Genomic DNA, 26,683 nt, shown 5'->3' with positions numbered 1-26,683 from the left:
GCTCATCCTGCTATTTTTGTTTCACTCCTAGAGCCGATTTAAACCATTAGTGACGGTCCTTCATGACCTAGGTTATTTACCTTAACACATATATTAAAACACGACACATATATTACAGATGTTAATACAACAAATGATATCACTAAAATTACTTATATTAAATCTATCATGCATTCACACGCTCACTCACTCAGGACAGTGTATATATGGTTAAAGGAAACCAACTAACTACAAAATTACAAATAATTTATTACATCCATAGTGAAAAGAAAAGACAAACAGATAATTATGAAGAAAATATTACGGGCACCCTCCTAAAACGGATTATGTGCCATGCCACTTTTATCTCAGAGATTTCATCGATTGCACATTTCCTGCGAGAAGGATAGGACGAAAAAAGTACCGCGGACTATACACCTCGATCCCCTAAACTTCTTTCTTTGTGAAAGTATGAAGAACACATTGTACACCGAAACAACGCAAACATTAAAATATCTGACAAAGCAAATTGAGTCGGACTGTGATGCTGTGCCATTAGAAATAGTACAATCGACACGACTCTTTCTTCTACAAAGGACAATCAAAAAGTTCGTGGAATTTCGTTCTAGCTCTTTATTACCACAATATAAGTACACATTTAGTTAATCATCTTCTAAGTTGGCACCTTTGACACCCAAATTTGTTTCGCCACTCCTGCAATTTATGGAAACACTGACCAAAGTTCCCTTTTGATCTCTTCTGCGTCGGCGAAACGGAAAAGGTCAATTTTTAGCTTTGGGAAGAGCCAAACATCCGATGGTGCTAAACTGTTTTTAAGACTACCAAAGTCTCTGAAGCAGATTTTCACCAATTTTCACATGAACTTGATGTTTGCGCTTTGCTCGATTTGTGAAATTACACCCACTGATCACCACAAACTCAAACTCCTTCGTTTACCTACATTACACGTACTTTGCCTCTTATGACGTGTTAATACTTGTTAAATTCATAATTAGCAAATCTAAGAACTGTACTGTAGATACAAGAACTATTGTGATTGCATCTCAAATGCCAAAGCTAGAATAATATTCAGGAAACTTTCTGACTGTCTCTCGTGTTTTGTTGCCGATGATGTATTACGGATTAAGGGGACCATTTCGAACATTTACACCCTTGCAGTGGGCGGATCCAGGACTGACTTCTGGGAGAGCAGTGGGTTGTGGTACTGCTATAGTAACCGGCAAGTAGCATGGCAGCTCAAGGTCACTGCAAAAGCTGACGAATTCTGAACAGCAATCCTAGCTTCAATCAGCTTTCCAATAACCGGCAGTGCTGCCAGCCATACACAATTATTTCAGTATCCAATAACAACAAGTACAGTCAATCACAGAGGGATTAATACTAGATTTAAAAAAAAAGAATCTTTATAGTAGAAATAATAAAAATAAATTAATAATGACATATGTGTGTGTATTTCTGTCCTGAAATTTATTTAGAAATCGAAGTGCATGATTTCATTCAAAATGACGGCATTTATATTTTAATCTGGGAAATTGTGTAATATATTTAAATTTTATTACAACTATCCGAAAAAATAACACGATTTGAAATAAATAAAACTCTATATCTTTAATTTGACACGAACAATAGCACAAATTTGTCGTAAAACACATCTCCTTTGGGCAGAAAATAACGAAACTTTCACCTCCCTACATCAATGAATACTTTGTAACAAACATAATTTCGGTATGTGAGCGACAATATTTTCGCATATTTACTAGAATATTATGTTTGTGTTTTATACACAGACGCATACCTCATAACTCTGCGACACTGCAGCGTACATTCTGCAGTGCAAAGTAGCTAACTACCCTACCAACTCTGGAACAGAATAATGTGAAAGCTCTCCTCGGCCAGCACATTGTGACCTTGATCTGCCATGCTACGTTCCGGGGACTATACTTAGAGCTACTTTAAAGAGCTCCAAACTCTGGGATGGGCTTTATTTATATATAAAATGAGAAAGGGGGTAATCCTTTCCTCTTCTGAAGAGGAGGGGGTAATCGCCCCGATTGTCCCCCCTGTAAAGGACAATCCATACCACAAAAAAATGCATACCTATCTGCTTTAATTAGTAATATATACCGTTTTTAAAACTGTATAAACTAATTTTAGTCTCTCAGAATTATAATAAAGTGCCTACAATAATACTTTCACAAAAATGAAGGTTCGTTTTATGTTTATAGAACATACATTTTCAATAATAATTACGCACTTTAAAGGTAACGTGGAAAACCTTTTATTACGAAAGTGACAACATTGTTACATCATAACACTGTAATATTATTCTTACAAAATATTTAAGTTGCTACGGGTACTTAAAATTATTTATAATGCTAAATGTAATAATTTATCCAAAACTATAGCTACACAACTTGATATTCTGGAGGGAAAACAGATGGCAGTGCAGATTTATTGTAGTCATAAATATCAAACGAGTCTAACACAATTTCATGAGGAGTGACCTCAATTTGTCCCACAGCTAAAAGTGGAAGGTTTCCTTGAATTTGCTGAAAGTCATCAACATCTCTAATTAACAACCAAGGTATGGTAAAGTAAGTAATTTCTCTAATATCAGCCAAAGTCAAATTTTCAACAAACACAAAATTGTTAACTGCTGGTCTCTTCCTGGGGAATAATTTACGAATTAAGTTGTTTCTGGGATAGAATAGCAACGCCTGCTTCTTTCCGGCCATGAGTTCTTCACGGATGTCCTGGTATCTGGGGCTTGTATTAAGACAGGATAACCCTTGAGAGCAATAGTAACTAGAAATATTTCTATCACCATTATAAGAAGAAATGTCCCTAACAAGCATTACCGGTTTATCGGCTAAGTTGTGGAAAGTGGGTCGATTAAAAGGTGCTGATATTCTTCTGCGTCGATACACAATTCTCTTTCGTGGGTAGTTGCGTTGGCTGGGATCACCACGTCGAGAGGCAGCCCGTAGAAAAGCTTCTGTTACAGCTGGCGATTTGGACGACGTAGCTTTCTCGAGAATACAATCTGGGTCCATAGCACAGGGTAAAGGAAGTTTTAGAGATTGTATTTCAGGATGTTGGATGTGATGGTCATTGGTGATTCCTGACGGGAACGGTTCTCGAAGACGCCTCACAACGTATACGTCTGAAATAAAATAGAAAGCATTTAGTATTGTCTGTAGGTAGATCTAAAGTCCAAGATAGTTTAGATTAGTTTAACCTATACTTGTAGTGAATTCTTGGGCAATTTTTGCCGTTAACAACGATATACACAGCAACTTCTTGGAGGTATCATGGATAACATTATGATTCTAAAATAAATATTATATACCCTGCGTGAAATGTTCATGCAATTTATTTCGTGTTTTTTAAGTCAGAGCATGGAATGTCAAATCGCCGGAAGTGAGAAGCACTTTCGACGTTTGTTGTTTAAGAGCCTGCCTTACTAAAAATAATGCAAAATTTACCATTTTTCTTTTGCTTGTTTATTCATCAGTGAAAGGAGATAATGAAATGCAAGTCACTACAACCATAGATAATGCTATTCTACAATAGAAAATATGAACCTGAAGAATGTTCATTGTTGCCATGCATAGAAATTACAGTGTTGCCAGGAAAACGATTTCCCTAAAATCTAAGTTAAGGCAACGAGTAGAGGAACAAACACAACTGCATTTGGTTACGTATCATATTGTTTTGGTTTCCTGTGAACTACTTTTTAAATAATAGTATTATTTAGTTTGTAATAAACAAAATAGTTTTAACATTCAGTTATTAAAACTAAATAATAATGTTAATTAAAAAGTAGTTCACAAGAAACCAAAACAATATGATACGTAACCAAATGCAGTTGAGTTTGTTCCTCTACTCGCTGCCTTAACTCAGATTTTAGGGAAATTGTTTTTCTGGCAACACTGTAATTGCTATGGATGACAACACTGAACATTCTTCAGGTTCATATTTTATGTTGTAGAATAGCATTATCTATAATTGTGGTAACTTGCATTTCATTATCTCCTTTCACTGATGAATAACCAAGCAAAAGAAAAATGGTAAATTTCGTATTATTTTTAGTAAGGCAGGCTCGTACCGTATGATTTTACAAGAATTACCGATTACTCTAAAAATCATAGGCGACGGAAGATTTACTCCTGACTGATGAGAAAGCAGATTTCGCGCATCAGCGGAAGACGTAAGTTAAGATCATGAAAGGAATGAAAGCTGGGATATGCCCATTGGACACTGCAGTTTCCAAGTAACAACAAACACTCGGAGGTCTGGGAAAATGCAAGACTCAAAAGTGAACAATTTTGTTTTTCACGAATTGTCTAGGTCCGGTAGAGAATCAAACTTCGCTGAGGAAAGTTTTCATCAGTAATTTTTCAACTGAATGAGCTGTACTGCCACAGTTTACTGCATCATTTCTCAGTAAACCAAACGGACAGGGAAACGAGCTGGTAGTTAACGTAATATTGATAAAAAGCAGTTGTAACAGATAAATAAAACCATCGATAGGGTAGTCGATGAGTTTGCAGAGATGCTACTTGTGGATTACATGTTTGTTGGCAACACTTGCTCTCCTACGTCACGCTCTGCCTTTCTGTCTTCACTGTGTTTCTGTCTGCCGTTCTTAGATTGTAACACTGCACTCTTACGTCATATAACGTCATGCTTGCATCACCTTTAGTATTGATAAAGCCTTGATTGAAAGAAAAATGCACGTAATGTTGAAAATGTTCACAAGGAACGGACATGAACCTGTCAACGGAACTTCCCAATCAAACCTAATCCATTAGATAAATATAACAAAGATATGTTCATGCACAGAAAATTAGGTGCCATGAACAACGGAGTAAGTCCCTCGGGCCCATTGACCCTGTTAGTATAAAGAAATTCGTAGACACGAAGTGAAATAGCTATTGCATCAACACTGTTCATTAGAAAGTCATGGTTTATAGTTCATTCTCTTCATCATGAAACAAGTTTTCCAGAGGTGCTATGTATGGGGGCCCATAACGTACTTGATCAGGGAAAACTGGGAGAATGTCGGGAAAATTCCCTGCAGAAATCCCTCCCATCAACTTTGGACCTCTCTGGAGTAACCCCAGGTAATACCATACTGTGAATGTATACACGTAATTCAATAATCATGAAGTTACCTAAGAAACCTTAAAATGGATTGTTGATAAAATTAATGACAAAATTTACGAATTAGAGTTTTAAAAATTAAGACTATGAAAAAAATAATTCATAAAATTAAAGTAACAATTTTCACTGTTATGAGATGATAACTGTCTTAAATTATGAAAATTAATGTTGAATGTAGTAGTCAAATTCAACCACAGTAGTCAAAAAAACATTACTGTCTGTAAAAAGTTACTGTTTATATAATATTAATAATTTTAATTATAATATTACAGTTACTTCTGTATATCATACCAGTGTCGTATAGTTATAGTGTTCATTTCACTAGATTTTTGAACAAAAGACTAACGATTTACTTTCTAATTGTTATGAATACATTAATGATTATACAGAGTGGCCCAAAAGTAGGCATACAGGCGTAGTATTACAATAACTTCTTGTTTGTACTTCTTTTCTCGTTGTGTTTTTGAATATCTTCAGTATTTCTGTCGAAATGCGTCGCAGCCTTCTGGGTAGGTTTGAAAAACATTGAAATGTTGATTGAGGACATTTCGAACACTTGTGCGCCTGAAAATTGTAATTAAGATTTAGATGTCACTGTATACCTACTTTTAGGCCACCCTGTACATTATTTATCATACTTACACTTACAAACTTTAAAATAATACATTATTTATCAATTAAAACTTAACTTATACATAATTTTAATTTATTAAATTACAAATAATCAAAATGTTTTAAATCATTACAAACCTCCGTGAAGTTGGCTCTCAATAGAAGCACTAATGATCTCTTCTAGTGCAATCGTTAGTGCTTCTTAGAGCACCAACTTCCAACATTAGTGCTTCAATAGTTTGGACGCTAGCAGCAAAAATAAAATCTTTCGGAGGGCTAACCACATTGGTCCTTCCAAGAAAGCTCTAACGATGAAACCTAGTGCAATCGATAGTGCATCGTTAGTGCTTCCAGGAAACATCAATAGTTTTGTTAATACTTCACTACTAGTGTAGATATGGTCAATTATATGTCACGAAATTCCCATAAGAAATACATGGGAAATTTTTGATTCGGTCAAATTTCCAAGTTCAAGAGCACTAATGATTTGTAACGAAACTATTAGTGTTTCCTGGAAGCACTAACAATGCACTATCAGTTGCTCTAGGTTTCATCGTCACTACTTTCTGAGGGGGAGGGTAACTTCACCTCAGGCTCCCAAAGTTTTTTGCTTCTAGCATCCCATCTACTGAAGCACGAACTTTGGAAATTGGTGCTCTAAGAAGCACTCACGATTGAACTAGAAGAGATCATTAGTGCTTCAATGGCGCGGAAGCTTCACGGAGGTTGATTTCCTGTTATAGCATGGTTCTTACAGGGGTGCCCACAAGGGGGGGGGCTATGACACAAAGTGCGTCATTGAAATATTTGGGGGGGGGGGTAAAAATCTGTATAAATATGTTTGATGGAGTGTAAAAATTAATCGAAAAGAAGATTTTTTCATGGAAGAACACATACGGGTAGACAATTGGGGGGGGGTGCGTCATGGACATAAGGGGGGTGGGCACCACTGGTTCTTAGTTATAAAAACACGGAATACACGTTACAATTTTAAAATGAGAAGAGATTATTTTATTTTTAAAGAGGTTTCCAAGACACCTAAGCATTGGAGAAGGGTGATTAAATAAAATAGCATAGCCTCAGAGACAATTGTTTAAAATATCAGAAGTGTTAATTTGAAACGCAAGAATCCTCCTTATTGTTATTTTTATATACACATACTGTGGACGCTAATATCTTCCTCGTGCTAACTAAGCAAGCAGCTCTCACCGCTGATTAGTGGTTAGCGCAGAAGCTGTTGATTCGCAAGATCACGCGGTGAGAGAGCCTTGAAGAATTTGAACACATTACTGTAGTTTCGGATTCTACCTAAAACTATAGATCCACATGTTATATAGCCTCATTGTTGAAAAGGGACGCTAAACTCCAGTCCATTCATATAAGGGAAGCAATTGATAGAACTTCAACAAATGTGGGTGTGGAGAAGAATGGAAAGAATTAGTTGGGTCGAGCGGAAAACGAATGAGAAGGAGTTAGAAATGGTAGAGGACAAAAGAACAATATTAGATATTATTAAGAAGAGGAAGAGAAACTGGTTGGGACGTTGGTTAAGAAGGAACTGTATCATGAGGGACGTAGTAGAGGGTATGGTGACAGCAAAGAGAGGGAAGAGCCAAAGGAGATTATAATTAATGGATGATTGAAAAAGAAAGATCATACGTGAAGACGAAATTAGCGGAAGACCGTGGAGCATGGAAGCTTCTCAGCTGCGGCAAGTGACCTGTTAATAAAGGCAGAATACCTATGACGATGATGATGATGATGATGGTTAACACCCTATTTTAACTGTGTACTCCGGGAAGCACAGAATATTATGAAGGAGAAAACAATAATCAAGTTCATATCATTTTAAAACATGCACTATTTTTGTATGCATTCTTTATGTCGTAAACCTTTATTATTCCATAATATTTTGTTGAAGAGAGGCTTAAAACCCGGTACCCCTTCGATGTGTCACTGCTTGCAGACACAAGATACATATTGTCTACATTTCTTTATAGTAGGCTATACACAAAACTAAATCAAATAGAGATTCCTAAACGCTGTTGGAGATTGCACACTAACAATGCATAAGTCATTCGGCTTGATCATTAATACTCACTCTCGACTCGAAAACAATTATTTTCAACTCAATCATCTGTAACATTAAGGTATGCTTCTTTCATTCTGTGAGTAAAACGCAATCAACAATTTTAAAGGTTTCTAAAGTTCTGTAACTCAAAAATCGACTACAATGTATATTGGTATACAGTGAGTGTTTATACCTGTATATCACACTGAAAAGGCTGTTGTGTGAGCTAAATGCTCATTAACTAAGACTAAATAATAGATTTTTAAGGCTTAAAGACAAACAAGAAATTGCAAACCGCTGTTGAATATTATGTTTCAAGAAGAAATTGAACCAAGTTACTAAATTATGATCCATGCATAGCAAAATTATTCAATGATGTTGAATGGGAAGTTATCATGAAGTTGTATATGTATGGGGGAAAATGTTTATGTAAATATTCTAGTATTAGGCTATATCTAATGCTGTACGCAGCAAGGGGAGCTTCAAATTCTTAATTTCATATTATTTCAGGACACGTGTTATTTTTCTATATAGGCCTATATATCTTTAACGTAATAAATGTTTATTTTTTCAGCAATATCTTGCTCAAGGGGGATTTTAACGCCGAAACCTCCTTGGGTGCACCACTGAAATGAAATGAAATCTTTAAGTTTTACTTCCGACGGTTATGCCGGCTAGGCTAAAGGAGACGGTGATGATGAGAAATGAGTAACATGAAGAAAGTGGGAGGAAACGGGAGAACCCCGAGGAAACCCACGAGCACGGTGTTTGTCCCCCACATAGCTCACAACGCGATCTAGGATCGAACCAAAGACCTCATGCACCAGAGGTGAACGCTCTGTTACTGAGCCACCGCGGCCCCAGTATTTGCTTTGTTGTCACTTGTTGAAATGAAATCTTTTATTTAAACGTCCCACGTTTATGCCCGTTAAGCTAAGGGAGGCAGATGATTAAGGCAAGTGTATGATAATGGAAGAATCGGTAGAATGAGAATGTGGAAGGAAACATCAGTACTCGAGAAAACCCACGATGTTGTCTACCACAAACTTACATGTCGGGGATCTAACCAGGGACCTCACACACCAGAGGTAACCACTCTACTAGCGAATACCCATGCCTCCCATGGGTGAAATTAAAATGAGGCTACTAGCAACAAACATTCTATAAGCAGAGCTCCTTCGTGGCTAAGCGATTAGCGTACGCGCCTTTGGCGTGGGAAACCCGGGTTCGATTCCCGGCGGGAGCTCATGTGGTTCGGATTCTACGTTACTCAGTAGGTCCACGTCTCATATAGCCTCGCTGCTGAACGGGACGCTAAACTAAAATCAACTCAACTCAATTCTATAAGCAGTCATACTGGGAAGATTGTTATCCATTGTTTTACCAACTAATATTCTATTGTCGACTTTATATTTTAAAAAAAAAAGACCACAAAGTTGAGAGTCCACTATGAATACATTTACTTTTTGACATCCGTTGTATTCTTTTGAGTTGAGTTGATTTTGAAAAATTAAATTAAATCTTTGAGTTTTACGTCCCACGATTATGCCGGTTAGGCTAAAGGAGACGGTGATGATGAGTAATGAATGAAAATGGTGGAATGAAGAAAGTGGGAGGAAACGGGAGAACCCCGAGAAAACCCACGCACACGGTGTTTGTCCACTTGGAGGGAGCTGGGATCGAACCCGGGACCCCAAGCACCAGAGGTGAACGCGAGTTGATTTTGAGTTTAACATTCCGTTCAGCAGCGAGCCTATATGAAACGTGGACCTACTGACTAACGTGGAATCAGAACCACATGAGCTCCCGCCGGGAGTCGAACCCGGGTCTCCCACGCCAAATGCGTGTACGCTAACTGAGTTGTATTGTTCTAAAAATACATATTATTTACATTACAGGTCATGGTGGCTTAGTGACAGAGACATATCTCGGGTGCGAGGGGCCTGCTCAAGACGGGTTCGATTCCTGGTGGAAGCTCATGTGGTTTGGATCCGTCGATAACCTGTAAGTCTACGCATTGGCGTCTCTGGCATGTAAAATTTGGGGGGGACATCAAAGGAAATGATCTAACTGCTAGTATCTCAGTGGAATTTTAGATTGTGTCACTTCAAAATATTGGGGGGGACGCGTCCCCCCCGTCCCCCCCGCCAGAGACGCCCATGAGTCTACGCTTCGTATAACCTCGCTGCTGAAAGGGAGTGTCAACTAAAAATCAAGTCAAAATCAAATTGAGTGCGAGGTTCGGGCTGGGTCGACACAAAACTTTGTAAAATTGTGGTGGGTAACATAGTGTCTGTGGGTTTGGTTTTGCTGGGGTTCTCTAGTATCCTCTTATATTCTCATTTCTCCACTTCTCCAATAATTAATTAACTTTCACTAATCACCTGTCTCATTAACCACAGGGAATAATCGTGGGACGTAAAACTAAAAATGAGGATATAGTACGAAGCGATTTGTTAAGATAGGTAACAAATACATGATGTAGGATTTAGTGAAAGTAGATACTTTTACTGAAATTACGTGTTCATTTAAAGATGAGTAAGTTTGTGTTAAGAGTTTAACAATTAACTCTTCCAGACAATAGCAACCTCCAAGGGCGCCGATCCCGGGGAGGCCGGAGGGTCCCCTCCCCAAAGCTCATGTGGGGCCCCTACTGTATTTATGAATATACAATATTTGGCATAATTTGAGTGCAATTTGTCTCAAAATCCACACACATATATATATATATACCTTCTTCATCTCAATGCCCCCCCCCCCAAATTTTCAGAGAAATCGGCGCCCTAATAACCTCACAATCAGTGTGTTTTGGTTGGTTGGAATTGAGCGTCCCTTTTCAACACTGAGATTATATCAGAAATGGACGTACTGTACAGTTTAAGGAGGAATCTGAACGACGTAGTGCGTTCAAATTTCAGAACTCTGCCACCGGGAATCCAACCGGGAACCTAATGAACCACAGGCGCGTATGCTAGCCACTTCTTCTTTTTAAAGTTAACTCATTTACCGAACATTCCTAAGCAACTTGACTAACTACTTATTACTATGTTTTATTTGTTTTTCCAGTAATCTAGAACGACAGGGATATGTAACACACACAAACATCGAGGAGAGTTGAAGTTCCAAAGGTTCTCCCACTGGGAATCGATCGCGGGACCACGTACACCAAAGAAGAACGCACTAGCCACTCTAGACCAGCCGAGAGGGCACCACTAGACTCGTGGGAACGGTTCCGGCCTATTCTGCTCCTTAATTCCGTTCTATTCGCCTGTTTCCGCTCCGTATCGCTCTCACCTTCCTTACACTTGTGGGTCAATCATGCAATAACTTCCCTCTGCAAATATACCTATTGCAATGGAAAATTGCTAACAAAATATGAGCTTTCAGGTATTTCGCTATTTTACTTTTTTAAAAAAAGAAAAGGAAAAAGAAAGCGTCTATCTTATTTCTGGTGACTCCTCTCAACTTCTTATTTGTAAAGTTGCAAATAAACCACGAGTTTGTAGGAAATACGGGACGATTTACACTTTTACAATATAATCCAGTGGTTGTCATGAAGTCAATTTCTTGATTGTTTCCTCTTTCATTCCCGTATCTTCCTCTGGTTGCGTGGTAAAAGTTGATTACTGTGCCATCTGTTGCACAGAAATGTAACTAGCTCTCTAACAAGAAGCTACGTATCCAAAAGCAATATCGAAAACTCATAAATAATACTTCTGTAAGTATTTTTATTATCTTATCTAAGTAACATCTTGGTAAGATATGAACCATTTCTCTTTTTTAGAATAGTATGTTTGCATGGTTCTCAAGGAGTAAAATAATAATATGTATAGAAAAACGATATTTATTACCGTGTTTAAATAGGGCAATAACTTCACCTGTACAAAATCGATGTCATGCAAGGGCGTGCCCAGAAATTATCGTTGAGGGGAAGGGGCTCTAAGGTTTGGGGGCGGTCCAATAATACAAGATAGACCTATTCCGCCTTATGCAAAGTCGTTTTGACATATGCTTAGCGTCATACTAAAGGACTGACTACTGCAGGAAATATATCTTAGTCGAACTCTTTAGTACGGCTCTAATCATACGTCAAAACGACTCTGCATAAGGCCTATTATGTTTATGCAGTATCGAACGGATGTTGTTCTACAGTCGGAAATAAAAGCTATAAGTAATTTTTAAATTCTCACACCTATATTCTCAGGGGTCCGAAGGTGTACACCTGTGGTTGCACCCCTGATGTATTGCCATGATCTCCAATGAAAATCTTTTGCAAAACTATACAAAGAAAAAAAAAATTGTGAAAGAGTTAATTTAACCCTGCACCACTCGCGCGGTGTTAGGTATCAACTATCGCGTGGGGTCACAGTGACCCCACCCAGACGCACAGAACCTCTTGCACCGACCGAAGGAGATGCAGTAAACAACTAACTAACTGTTGGCCTTGAAGTAGACAATACAACAGACAGCTAGTAGGGTGACCGGGTCAGAATTGCCAACTGTCTAGGAGAGCCAAACAAAAATATCCCTCTGGGGTCATATTTACCCCGCGCGAGGGTTGCAGGGTTAAGAATTATTTCTAGTAGTACCAAATTTCACAAAATTAAATCCCCACGTTAAGCGGGTTTGCATATCCAGGCTCCTAACTATGAAAACATTTACGCTCACTTCAACCTCAATCATTTCACGAATTCAACCTGTTTTACGTATGTGATTAGGACATAATATCGATTGTGATTTATTCTAAAAACACCTTTATACATTGCAAGAGCTGTAACGTCCAAATATTTACTGAGAACTCATAGTCGTATCGGAATAAACAAAAGCGAGTATGGAACAGTAAACTGCTTTCACAAAAGGCAAAAGAACATGTGCAAAGGCATACAAAACGGTCGAGTGGTTTGGGTCGATACACTATCAATCACATGTTTGTGCGTTCAAACCCGGTAGTAAGTTATTTCTTTTTTTAAGTGTCTTCCTATTTTCATCCGGAGGCTGAAAATATTTCCTTGAGTAACTCATTGAAAACTTCTTTTGTTTCAAATTCGATTAGAACGGAACATTATATGAATTTCGAATCTTAAATCCATAGCTAAAAAAAAAAAAAAAAAAGAAAAAAGAAAAGAAAAGAAAAGAAAAACATGAAGTATACTCACTACTCCATTATCCTCTTATTTGTAACGAAAAACTATTTATAAACAGTGGTGACTTCAGAAAATTATCCTCGGGGGGAATTTCAATATGCGGGTGGAGGGCAAACCTTGGTAGTCCACATTGAGCACGATCGAATATATGGTCCTGAAGGCGGAAATTTCTTAGCTCGAAAGGGGTCTCAAATTCTCCGTCAAATTACGTCTAACAACTAGTGAGTGTAGCAAAGGCTTCGAGTAGTAGTTCCTATTACAGAATAACGTTTTCTATTGCCTAAAATTTAAACCTAATTTACTTTGATATAATATATCTATTAATTTGTTTCATGAACACGTTTTCGTTACTTTGATGAATGATGTATGTTGTTGATATAGATTCTATTACACGTTCTTTCGTAAATATTATAGAAAGTATCAGTGTTATTTATGATCTTTCATGGAAATTGACTGACGCATGCGCAGTACACAGACAGTTCAATTGGAAGGCGAGGAAGGAAACGCTAACACACTGTTAGAATGTTTCATCGCTGTGAAGTATAAAGAACAGCTAAAATGAATTTTACGCTTGTCATTGCGTAAAGAATCACCAGGTTAATGTTTGTCCAAGTTCTTACTGATCAACTGGACTCATGAAAAATAATTAATATTGTCATTACTACACAATATGAAGAATAAAGAACGTAAATTACACCACATTGTTCTCGAATTCGAACCTAGCTAAGGAAGGGACAATAAACAAAATGTGATTTATTCATTCGAATTGAGATAATTCAATGAAACAAGAAATTATACAATCAAAAGGAAAAACATCGATAAAAAGACAATAACACTTTTATCCGAGATTTGAAATAAAGTTATTAATTAACTGAAATGAAAGTAATATTGGGCATGATATAGAGTGAGAAAAAAAAAGTAAATGTATTCTTAGAATCGTTCAAAGTAAATTCACAAATACTTTTTGAAGATATACTACTCTTCCTTAACGTTTTAACGAACTAATAAGTAAACAAGAAAAGGAAAAGAATGAAGAACGAAAGTATTGCTCTTGAAAAAATATAATAAATAAATGAAACTTAAATAAATGTTTACACAAAAAATAACACACTAGTACTTCGTGCAATCACCTCCAGAGTCAATAACTTCTTGAAGTCTGGAGGGGATACTAGATACAAGTCTCGAGCAATACGACGGTGTGTCACGAAAATGTTGCCACAGTTCCATAACATGATTTTGAAGAAACGTTTGGTCTCTGTCTTCACGTCTTTCTTCCCATTCTTGCACCATGTAGGCCCAGAGATGTTCAATTGGGTTCAAATCTGGGGATAGAGGGGGCCACTCAATACAAATTAACTCTGGATGTTCACTTAGCCACTCTCGTGTTTGCCGGGAAGTGTGAACAGCACTGTTGTCATGCATAAATATATATTCTTCCTGTTCGGGGAAGTTTCTTTCTAAGGACGGTAACAACGTATTTTCGAGGATATTAATGTAAACACTGCTGTTCATTCTCTCAGGCACCGCAACCAAATCTCCAGGACTAGCAGCCGTCATGTATCCCCAAAAGTGTGCTGATATTCGTCCTGAACAAGAAGTTCTGATAATATTTTGTTCAGCATACCTGGTTCCGCGCGGTCTATACAATATAACTCTGCCTTGTTGGTTAGACTTGAAAACCTTCTCGTCGGTCCAGATGACTAAGTCCCAATATGACTGAGGTTGGGTTATGTTATTCTGTGCCCATTCCATTCGTCTGGCCTTGTGAGTTTCAGTCAGGAGAGTCTTCCTAGCGGGTCTTGAACAGTGTAGACCAGCCCCCAATAATCTTCTTCTTATTGTTTCGTGAGAACAATTATATTCTCTGGCTTTGTCCAAGAGGATTGACGTGTGGCGTAGAGGTCAGTTGATTACTTCTGTAACTAAAGCTTGATCTTGAGCTGCAGTTGTCACTTTTGGCCTTCCACTTCTTGACCGAGACCTGAACCATTCACCACCTTCTTCATGTCGCTGAACCCATTTCTTGACCGTTTTCTTGTCACATCCCAGATCTCTAGCAATCTGAGGCACAGTTTGTCCCATTTTTGCTCGGCCTATGATTTCTCCTCTCAGAGCAACAGACAGTTCTCCACAACCTTTAGAGCGAGGCATTTTCAGGACTTGTTAGATATTTGCGTTCTGGCGTGTATGACAAATGTCGGTAAAGTGCATCTTTCTGTTTCTACTGCGCATGCACCAGTCAGTTTTCATGAAAGATCATAAATAATCCTGACAATTGTTGTAATATTTATGAACGAATACATAATAGAACCTATATTAACAAAATCATTCGTCAAAGTAAAGAATACCGTAAACATAAAACAATTTCAGCAGACTATTACATCAGGCCAAAATAGGCTTAAACTTCAGAGAATACAAAATAAATTTCATGCTGTAACAAAAGATTGAACACGAAACACGCTTAGAAATACTATATTTTCAACTTGTGACATTAGCCGAGTGGACTAAGGCATTCGGCTAGAGATTCTGAGGCACCATTCAAGAGTAGTTCGAATCCCACCACAGAACAATTTGGTTTTACCTCTTCTTGACGTTTCTGTTTGTGATCCTGCCGGATTTTATTAATTATAATTTCGTAATACGCTAAAATATACGTAATATTTGAAATTCTTAACCTCCCATTTTTACATTTTTCAAGCTCAGTTGAGAAGAAAGAGGGAAAATGAAAGTACAAAAATTTACAATAATTACATAGCATTTACTGTCATTGTAATTGTGGATATTTTATTTATGAAAATGTATAATTAACTAAAAATATATTTAGTAGGTCACATGTCTCCATTTTTCGATTCTAACTTGAAAGTTACAGTTTAGGCGGTGACATATCAAAGACCCAGGGGGTTGTAACCCCTCCCATGGAAACTTTTATATTCTATTGAAATAAAAAGTGTTCCAGTTTATAATATTAGAAAAGCAACAATCACTGTGTGTGGAGGACGATTTACCACTTCCAAATGTGTAGAAGATGTGACTGTATATTGTGCATAATCATTCAAAAAATATAACACAACGAAGGGACTTCGTAAACCCTTCACGCCACCCCATAGGAGGAAATGCGTCCCGTCGTCCCTCGGTTGGGAACTACTGCTTGTGAGGGAAACATTCTAACAGTGTGTTAGCGTTTCCTTCCTCGCCTTCCAATTGAACTGTCTGTGTACTGCACATGCGCCAGTCAATTTCCATGAAAGATCATAAATAACACTGATACTTTCTATAATATTTACGAAAGAACGTGTAATAGAATCTATATCAACAACATACATCATTCATCAAAGTAACGAAAACGTGTTCATGAAACAAATTAATAGATATATTATATCAAAGTAAATGAGGTTTAAATTTTAGGCAATAGAAAACGTTATTCTGTAATAGGAACTACTACTCGAAGCCTTTGCTACAATCACTAGTTGTTACCATAGCCGAGTGGTCTAAGGCGTTCGGCTTATAAAGCACCATTCGAAGTAAGTTCGAGTCTCCGCCGGGTACAGCACCTTTTTCTCTCTTTTTCTCACCTGTTCTCAATGTTTCTGTCTGTGTTCTTTTCGGATTCGATTAAATAGAATTTCGAATAGAGACCAATATATATGATAAATAATCATTTATTTCCGAATCTGCACTCGTACAATATAGCCTACATTTTCGAGATTTTGATTTTGGAAATGAAGTCTATATAATATTGAATAGTAAAAATAGTAAAATAAAAAAATATTTGTATAAATATTGATTAATTATTTATAGTTATACATGGCTTTCCAATCAGGATTATATAGAAAGGATTTACTTCTAAGTGCAATCCGAAAACAAATATTTGAGTTTTAATTTGACCCAAAGTTGGTAACTTACAGGATAATTTATACATGATTGGTATTGTAATTTTTATGCTTTTATTATAATCCTCTGTAAGTTATGATTTTACCAATTCTAAATGTAAAACGAGAAACAAGTGTAATATTATATTTGCTACGAAAAGCTTTTAAGCAATGATACTTTCAGGACGTAATTTGACGGAGAATTTGAGACCCCTTTCGAGCTAAGAAATTTCCGCCTTCAGGACCATATATTCGATCGTGCTCAATGTGGACTACCAAGGTTTGCCCTCCACCCGCATATTGAAATTCCCCCCGAGGATAATTTTCTGAAGTTACCACTGTTTATAAATAGTTTTTCGTTACAAATAAGAGGATAATGGAGTAGTGAGTACACTTCATGTTTTTCTTTTCTTTTCTTTTCTTTCTTTCTTTTTTTTTTTTTTAAGCTATGGATTTAAGATTCGAAATTCATATAATGTTCTGTTCTAATCGAATTTGAAACAAAAGAAGTTTTCAATGAGTTACTCAAAGAAATATTTTCAGCCTCCGGATGAAAATAGGAAGACACTTAAAAAAGAAATAACTTACTACCGGGTTTGAACACACAAACATGTGATTGATAGTGTATCGACCCAAACCACTCGACCGTTTTGTATGCCTTTGCACGTGTTCTTTTGCCTTTTGTGAAAGCAGTTTACTGTTCCATACTCGCTTTTGTTTATTCCGATACGACTATGAGTTCTCAGTAAATATTTGGACGTTACAGCTCTTGCAATGTATAAAGGTGTTTTTAGAATAAATCACAATCGATATTGTGTCCTAATCACATACGTAAAACAGGTTGAATTCGTGAAATGATTGAGGTTGAAGTGAGCGTAAATGTTTTCATAGTTAGGAGCCTGGATATGCAAACCCGCTTAACGTGGGGATTTAATTTTGTGAAATTTGGTACCTTAAAGTTAATAATAAAGTGTACCCTTATTATTCTACCAAAAAAAAATATCAAAAATGTTTATCTACGAAATAAGATATGTATACATACCAAGTTTATTGTTCTTATGTTTAGCAGCAGATATACTGATTATAATTCCAAATAACAAAAATATAAGGTGAAGTTTCACACTCATCTCTGTGTCAATTGTGTTTATGTTCTTCTCAGTAAATAACAATTGTTCTGTATGTAAAACAAACTTTTATATCAACAGAGAACCTTTCGTAAAGATAAAGCCTGGCCGTGTGATAACTTTTTGCACATTATTTCGCAAGTTTTGCCCTAATATGTTATGCTAAATGTTTTTCTTTAATTATCGATTTTAAAAAGCTCAACGAAAATTCTTTTATCGCTTATCTGTAAAGCTTCAGAAATATTTGTAGATTATAATGATTAGCTCAATATACACAAGTAGCTTGCGTTAGGAAAATCATTAGGACCAATTGTGAGCTCTTATCCTGTGTTGTTGCAAGACTGTAGAGTAAAATGCAGTTTTCTTAATGGATCTCTCTCATTACGGACACCTTCATAATATAGTTTTTTTTTTCTTTTTCGTCCCAGCAAAAATATATTTATTATTACGGGACGAAATTAGCATCAACATATCACAGACTTTTAAAAAGATGACACTTTTAAATTTCCCAGATACACTGGCGGATCTAGCCCAGAATCGGGGGCCTAGGCCCCCTCAGTTTTTCGAGTCACAAAAAGAATTGAAGCTATTATTTGTGTATTTTTGAAACTTTATAGTAAGAGTTGTCTTTTATTCTTTATTGGAATATTTTTGAAACATTATAGTTTCAGTTGCCGTTTTCCTGTTATCCAATGTGTTAAAAAATATTTGAGGTCCACAATACCAACGTCCAACCAAGCAATAGTACCCAACGGACAAGGGCGCCCATGTTGTGGTTTCCAAGAGGAGAGTCAAGAAAAAAGCGACATTTCAAATATAGTTTCAAATTTTGCTGTAACTATTCTAAAAATTCTATTGGGTTTTCGATATTCCGAATTACAATTTTCTCTAGGGGGCGAGCGCCCCACCTTGCCCCCTGTGATGAGCGACCTTGCGCAACGGGAGAGAGTTAAGTTGGAAACTTCTGCAGGACCATGTAAAATTGTAAACTCATGATATAACTATCATAGTCTTGGTTCTCGCCGCCCCCTTTAGAGTTTTTACCTTCTAAATGCACAAATATATAAAAACATATTTATATGTACAGTACATACAGGGCGGTCCAAATCCAAAAGTAGGTATACAGTCCCGTACTGACCGGCTCATGACACTTTATACAATTTTCTTATTGTTATCCATTTATGTAGTGTGAGCTCCTCCATGGCTAAGCGGTTAGCGTACACCCGGGTTCGATTCCCGGTGGGAGCTCATGTGGTTCGGATTCCACGTTAATCAGTAGTTGGTCCACGTCTCATATAGCCTCGCTGCTGAAAAGGGACGTTAAACTCAAAATCAAATGAACTCAACCATTTAGGTAGTGACTTAGTTTCTTTAGTATTGGTTCTTAATCTCCCTTCACTCATATCTTAAGCTTGGAACAGACAGAAAGGCGTGCCACACGTGCTTTCCTATTTTCACATTTGTCTCACCGTTTCCGATTTATACGGGTGGCCATGGACTTTTCAATTAAATTTTTGTTTACATTTTGACCCGCCGAGATTTTGCGTAGGATTGTCGTAGAGAGTCGAGACTTGTTCCATCTTCTTTCATTTTGCAATAATTTTAAATGATGTGTTACTTAATCCACCCTTGTCATTTGACATTTTTGAGTTGTACCCCTTCTGAGACTCCGCGAGAGACCCTCGAGCAAACTTTTTTCTTTCATGTCTCGTGTCGATTATTTAAAAGCTTTATATCGTCTTGTTTCGTTTTCTAAATTTATGTACAAAATTTCATCTAAAAGATACCAGAATCCTTCCGCATCATTAGAGATCCAAGAAGGGGTGTGTGAAATAATCGTATTTATTACTGGAATGTGTTGTGTAATGATTTATGCATCTTTAAACGTTGATAAATGCTATTCATTGTATTCGTACAATCGCTTTGTCAATTTCGTTGTTTTTGCATGATTGTGTAAGTGAGCCTCCCCCTTAATCAGTTTCTGCCTCTGCCACTGGACTCAGGAGAATGTTTTGCACAAAACGGTTTATTTCTACACATAATGTAGATATCTGGATATTGTCGATTTGCACTTTTTTTTTTTGTACTTTATAGAAACGTTCATTAATCAATCATAAGCTTTTCTTTTTCTTTCTTTTATTTTCTGTACAGTACTTGATATGTTTTCCGCTGTGCAGAAATATTTTCCTGAACTTTTCCGTGGTTGCTATCACGGAACTTCCTGTTTTGTCGTTGCACGTGCGGTGCGGACTGGCGTGTTGGGGTTGGGCTATCTCTTCATTACTTTCTTATAGCGCATGCGCACTGTTGGATTCCTCCCCGTCATTGAGCGACCACGCTGACTTTGCAAATCCGAACACATAGCTTTCAGTCCTCGGTAGTATAGTGGTTAGTATCCCCGCCTGTCACGCGGGAGACCGGGGTTCGATTCCCCGCCGGGGAGGATCACTTCTTTTCTTTTCAATTTTCCTCATGATGCAAAGAAGTTAGTTAGGAAACTTTTAATATTTTCCCCTTATATTTATATTCAAAATAACATTTCGGTAGTAGAATTTTATCTTCCGTATAGAGTGCTTTTTCTTCTTCTTGAGTTAGGAAAAGCAACCTTTCGATTGGTTTGACTCAGCTTTCAATATTACCCTATCATGCGCCAGAGTTTTAATATTCTTAGAGTGTCTTCCTTTCATCTTATGCTGTTAGGTCTGCATATTTCGGCTCTACCTTCCTATGGACAGGGGCGGATCCAGGACGAACTTCTGGGGGGGCGGTCGGTAGTAATACTGCTACTTAGAGCTACTTTTAAGAGCTCCAAACTTTTTATGGATGGCTTTATTTATATATAAAATAAGAAAGTTTCCTCTTCTGCGGGGGCAATCGCCCCGATCGTCCCCCCCCCCGGATCCGCCCCTGCCTATGGACAATTTTCATTCTGTTATTCCCTACATGGCTAACAGCACGATTCCCTGTGTCTTATAATGTGTCCAATCAGTGGCGTACTCAAAGGAAGGCTCAGTGATTTAACATCCCCTTCTTGAGCAAGGTATCCCTGTCCCCTTGCTTATCAAAAAAAAAAAAATCATTTACTGTATTAAGATACTATAAAATACCTGAAATGATATGAACTTGGAATATTGAGTGTCCTCCTTCATTAATTTCACCTTATGCTACCAGGGGCGCACCCAAGGGGAGTCTACCACATTCGAACCCTCCCCCGCGAAACCTCCTAACACAACATGCATTTGAGTTTTCATTGCAATAAAACTACATTGTTTAATTGGGAAATGATTGATGTAGCAAGAAAATTTGATCTTAAACTTCATCTGTATTGCTTTTCTTATAAAAAGAATTTAGTGCTATTATTTTTCTGAAAATATAGGCAGAAGTAACTATTTTGCAATTACTTATAGGGTACAGAATAATACCCATTCAATATTACATAGATGTCGTGGCTAGTACTATTGGATACCCTCCTAACAAAAATTTCTGGATGCACGCCTGGTGAATAGTACTTCGTATTGCCCACGAAAAGATTGAAGAGAAGCTGGTATCATTACTTATATAAGCAATTCTAGTAAAACAACAACAATTTTTGAATATATTTTCCCGTAGGTAATTCCTGGACTGTCTAGAAAGAAGTTGTTCGGAAGTTGAAACCTCACGTATTTGCTTTGCAAAATTAAATTTCGGAATATGTTTGGCAACATACTCTTTAAGTAATTAAAATGACTGGAAAGAGGGTAATTTATTTAATTTCGACTCAAAATTGTATCCTGTTTAAAACCCTTTTCATGTACCATGTAATCAGAGGTGGCATTTGGCCCTTTTCTCCCGCGTATGACTAAGGTTTCTCTTAGGAAATTGTTCTACCATCTTATGTGTAACAGTGAACAGATTTTTACTAAATATAATTTCAGTACTTTTTTTTGCTAATATCCGAGACGAGATCAACACACTGAGAAAAAAAAATTGTAGGTGGCGTACTTAAAAAGATAGGTTACATGCGTAATTCCTGTAGTTTTTGGACAACGTAAAGCAGACGTATAACTGAAAACCCATGTTTTATAATACTTTCTCTATTAGTGTTTCATCTATACGTACTTTCCGTATGGAATAAATGTAGGCGGTCAGGATCTCACACACAAATGGACGTAACTGACGAAGGTAACATAAGTATATGCATGTGATATACGGAAAACTGTTAGATGTCACACATCCTGCAACGGCATGATGTAACACCTAAGGGCAGTGCCTATGTAGTATAGGGATAACGTATGCTCCGTACTGATTTCTGTAGTAAGCAAGAGGATACCGTATTTGTACAGCGGGGGACACTTCTAAATGGTACAGCCATATGGAGATTTACGGCTAAGGTGTACCATTTAGAAGTGTCCCCCGCTTATAACTATCAGTCTGTCCAACAGTATTAGCTTACAGACATTTGGAAGTGATTTAGGCAAATATATCTATGTAAAATATAAAGGTGTAGATTAAGTTTAAGAGAACTTAACCTAACCTTGGTTTTCAACAATTTGCAATACACCAGCTTTTGTATTGGTATGTCCAAACAAGTACTTGAGTAATATTCCTCATTTTCTCCTCCGATTCCGAATGAACTTCTGGAATATCCAAGTTTGCTCCTGATGTATGATACACCTTCAATACGTGTCATCTGCTCGCACTTGCTCGGGTAAAACTGAGGAATGAATGACTGACGTGAAGTAAGTCTTCTGTATGCGAAATATTGACAGAAAGCCAATGCGTCACGATCATGCGATGCATAAAAGTGTAATTGGAAATGTTACCCTACTTTACTAGTTCTTCAGGATTCGTAGGAGATTTGTTCAATATATTCACAACCTCTAACAATTAACTGTTTATCTCTTTAGTAGTTTCTAACAAATTTTCTTCCCTTTCTTAAAGAAAGCCATGCCATTTCATTTTCTTCCCTTTCTCAAACAAAACCATGTCACTTCATGAAAAATCATGTAAAAAAAAGTATAACATCATCCATGTTTCCTCCTGCATTTTCATGTATTTAAACATTTTGGCTGGTTGACGAAATCGGCCTTCTTTATGAAAGAGTTTTAAAAAATCAGAAAAATGCGCTTGAAAGAAACGGGATTTAGGATTTTAGATTTCTGGGCTCTCGGCATCTAAGGCCATTTAGCCCATCACGTTTTAAGGGATGACGTCTCTCGGCGATCACACTACCGGAGAAAGGGAAGGGGAAGGAAGGAAGCAGCCTGGGACCTATAAGTTAGATACCACCCCCGCATTTGCCTGGTGTGAATGAAGAAAGCCTCATTCAGGGTGGCTAGTCTGTAAAAGCGTTTTACAATTTTTCCACCGAGTACTCCCACCGGAAATCGAACCCGGGACCACTCGCACCGAGGACGAGAGCGTTAGGGACTATGCTACGTGGGGCCACAATTGAAAGATGGCGTGGGAGACCCGGGTTCGATTCCCGGTGGGAGCTCATGTGGTTCGGATTCCACGTTAATCAGTAGGTCCACGTCTCATATAGCCTCTCTGCTGAACGGAACGCTAAACTAAAATCAAACAAACAAAACACAATCGAAAGAAATAGATACAAGATTAAGCGACGACACGATTGTTCTATAGACGGTAGTGTGGTAGTTCTATTGAGTGAAGCTTAAGACGGATATCTGCACACTTTTCATATATATATATACATATATATATACTTGATGGAAGAAAGCTGTCCTGCAAGTTTCATTTAGTTACTATTTTTTTTTTCGGATTCAGACCCCCTACATACTGGACTAAAATATATATATATTTATTTTTCAAATTTAGAAATTACAATTTTTTGTCATTTCTTGTCAGTATTACCAACATAATTTCCGATTAGGCAATCTTGAGTACACTTTCTCTTTAGTTAACATCTGTAAATTCCATTGCCTGAAGTTATTAGGCGAATCTTAAATAGGCGAAAGTTGAAGTCATCTTTAGAACATATTTAAACATTTTGAGCATCTTTCTCATGTTTTGTTCCTTAAAAAAAAAAAAAAAAAAAAAAAAAACTGTTCTTTTGAACCCTGATAGAAAGTGGCGGAATTTACAACTTTTTGCAATGCCATTTTTCCGTAAACGATAACGTTCACCATTGGAATTATTATATCTATTATTATTATTATTATTATTATTATTATTATTATTATTATTATTATTATTATTATTATTATTATTATTATTATTATTATTATTATTATTATTATTATTTGCAAAAAAAAATCCTACATTATACGTTGGAATTAGGCTCCTGGCATCAACACAAAGTACCTAAAAGCATTCAGCAATGAGTGATGGTTCCTCATATTCCCCAGTTTAAGATTTGCAATGTTTTTGCTCTTATGCGATGGAGTGTTTTCCAGTTTGGAAGTTTCTTTTTTTTTCCGTAGGAAACCTTAATGATTGCACAAAACTTTTGGGGCGTCTTTTTGAGGAGAATTGCTAAATGTCAGAATAAAATGGTAAATCCGTGGATGTTGAATTTGGATGGAGAATGGTAAACTTTGGGGGAGAATGGTCAATTTGGGGAAGAATGATAAATTTGGGGAAGAATAGTAAGTTTGGAGGAAAAATGGTAAATTCGGGGGAGGATGGTAAAGGGAGAAGAATGGTAAATTTGGAAGAAGAATGGTAAATTTGGGAGTAGAATGGTAAATTTGGAAGAAGAATGGTAAATTTGGGAGAAGAATGGTAAATTTGGAAGAAGAATGGTAAATTTGGGAGAAGAATGGTAAATTTGAAAGAAGAATGGTAAATTTGGGAGAAGAATGGTAAATTTGGAAGAAGAATGGTAAATTTGGGAGAAGAATGGTAAATTTGGAAGAAGAATGGTAAATTTGGGAGAAGAATGGTAAATTTGGGGGATGAATGGTCGTGTTCTGCACAGAGCGTGATCGCTCAATGTTGTTCGAAAGTATTCTTAATGACGTGGCCTCAAAGCATGGGTTCACTATAGACCCTATCAGCGATCCTGACGTCACCGATACTCGAAGCAGACTTACTTAGAGTGTGCTGCAAAGCTGAGTGTCCTATGCACGTAACTCAACGTGCCCAAACGTCCTGTGACTTGTTGGAGAGCGATAAAAAAAAAATATATTTCATGAAATTTTGGACATATCTTGTATACCAAGTTATAGCTGGAAAATATAGTGTTGGTGGGAGTAAATCAGTATGCATAATTTTTTAGAAAAAAAAAACTATTTTCTTTAGTAAAGCTGAAACTTCATGTTCATTCATAACGAGTGTTGCCCCTGAGTCTTCTCGACTCATTTCCCGAGACGAGAAGTACTTTTAAGTTCGAAGCAAGACGAGAAACATCACAATCCTCACCTTCTTTTCGAGCCAAGACAAGAAATTTCCCGAATCTTTTGTGTAACACTAATTCACTCAAGTCTTAGATCTCCAACACTGTCTTAGTGTTACCTGATTCACTGTATACGACCTGCAAGTTGATAAAGTCATTGTAGAAACAAAATGAAGGGTATTTATCAATGTTTAAACATACACAATACACAGTGCGTTTAATAAGTTTAAGGACTACCTCCAGGCCTGTAGTCAGCCCAAAAATTTAGAGGGGGGGCGGTAGAAATTAGGGATGCCCGACCCAATCATATTATACTTCATCACCGTATTATAGTTCATTTGCAAGCCTACCGTGAAAATTTTAGGGGGCCAGCTAAAGTTTAGGGGAGCCCGGCCTCCCTAGCCCCCCGTAGATATGGGCCTGACTACCTCCAAATTAGGGATAGTACCGAGATCGAGACTAATCTCGGTTTGGTATCGTCTTGAATTTTCGAGGTAGATGTTTCTAAATCGAAACGAGACGGAGACTCAACTTATAGAGACTTATTCGAGACGAAACCAAGATCGAGACAGACATTTGTAATTCAAGACGATAACGAGACGACACTAAAATAGTCTCAAAAGTGCATAGAGTAAAATCCGTTCTCCGGACAGCGGTATATTGTACTCAACTATAAAGACTATTAATTCCATTTCAATAAATCCATTTATTACCGTATTACATCCACATCATACTTGCATTTCACTATACTGTAGTATTTTCAAATAATAAACAAACGTATCCATTAGCTACATATCCACATACTAAGGGAACATACTAGGATTCACATCAATCCATTTTTAATATATTTTCATTACATAAACTAACTGTTTACACAGTATAGACCCTATTCCCTAGCAACCTACTAATATGAGTATGTGCCATTATCTCAAAACGTTATCTGCCCGTGGCCTCATTCCATACCTACCAAGAGAAATCACATTTTTGGAATCAAAGAAACAACAGAAAGAAACAAAGAAATCACATTTTGGCATTATGTTAGTGTTGAACTACCATCGAATTATACGTTACTTTTATGAATCTTTCCAAGTTCCTTCTTTTTTTTTTCTTTTCTTTTTAGTTTTTCAGTGTAACACCTACAATTTCTGTTCTGAAGGAAGCAGAGTTTATTGTTGGAACCTAAACTCTGTATGTATTTCAGATTTCGTTCTAATATCCTAATCAAAGGCAGATTCATTACCTTTACAAATTTTGCACTGTCAATGAAGAGATGGTTTAAGTAAACATCAGGAAAAGAAAGTGAAGTGTAGTTATCAATTGCCAAATAACGAAGTACATAGACAACTAGGAAACAGCACACA

The 26,683-nt window shown here is 37.1% G+C and overlaps 1 protein-coding gene and 1 non-coding gene across 2 annotated transcripts; one reads left to right on the top strand and one right to left on the bottom strand.

Annotated features, from left to right (window-relative positions):
• Window positions 1-229: 229 nt before the first annotated feature.
• Window positions 230-18,081, bottom strand: LOC145683669 (uncharacterized). Its single transcript, XM_081755018.1, has 2 exons — window positions 17,905-18,081; window positions 230-3,163 (listed from the first exon to the last, which is right to left on the bottom strand). The coding sequence occupies exons 1-2, from the start codon at window positions 17,987-17,989 to the stop codon at window positions 2,406-2,408; spliced, it is 843 nt and encodes a 280-aa protein (XP_081611144.1). The 5' UTR covers window positions 17,990-18,081; the 3' UTR covers window positions 230-2,405.
• Window positions 18,082-20,357: 2,276 nt separating this feature from the next.
• On the top strand, window positions 20,358-20,429 carry TRNAD-GUC (transfer RNA aspartic acid (anticodon GUC)). Its single transcript has one exon. It is a non-coding gene; the product is annotated as a tRNA-Asp (tRNA).
• The last annotated feature ends 6,254 nt before the right edge of the window (window positions 20,430-26,683 follow it).

This window comes from Thermobia domestica, chromosome 4 (genome assembly GCF_964235325.1).
Source record: "Thermobia domestica chromosome 4, izTheDome1.hap1.1, whole genome shotgun sequence".
Lineage (NCBI taxonomy): Eukaryota > Metazoa > Arthropoda > Insecta > Zygentoma > Lepismatidae > Thermobia > Thermobia domestica.
This window is presented reverse-complemented; position numbering and strand designations above follow the sequence as displayed.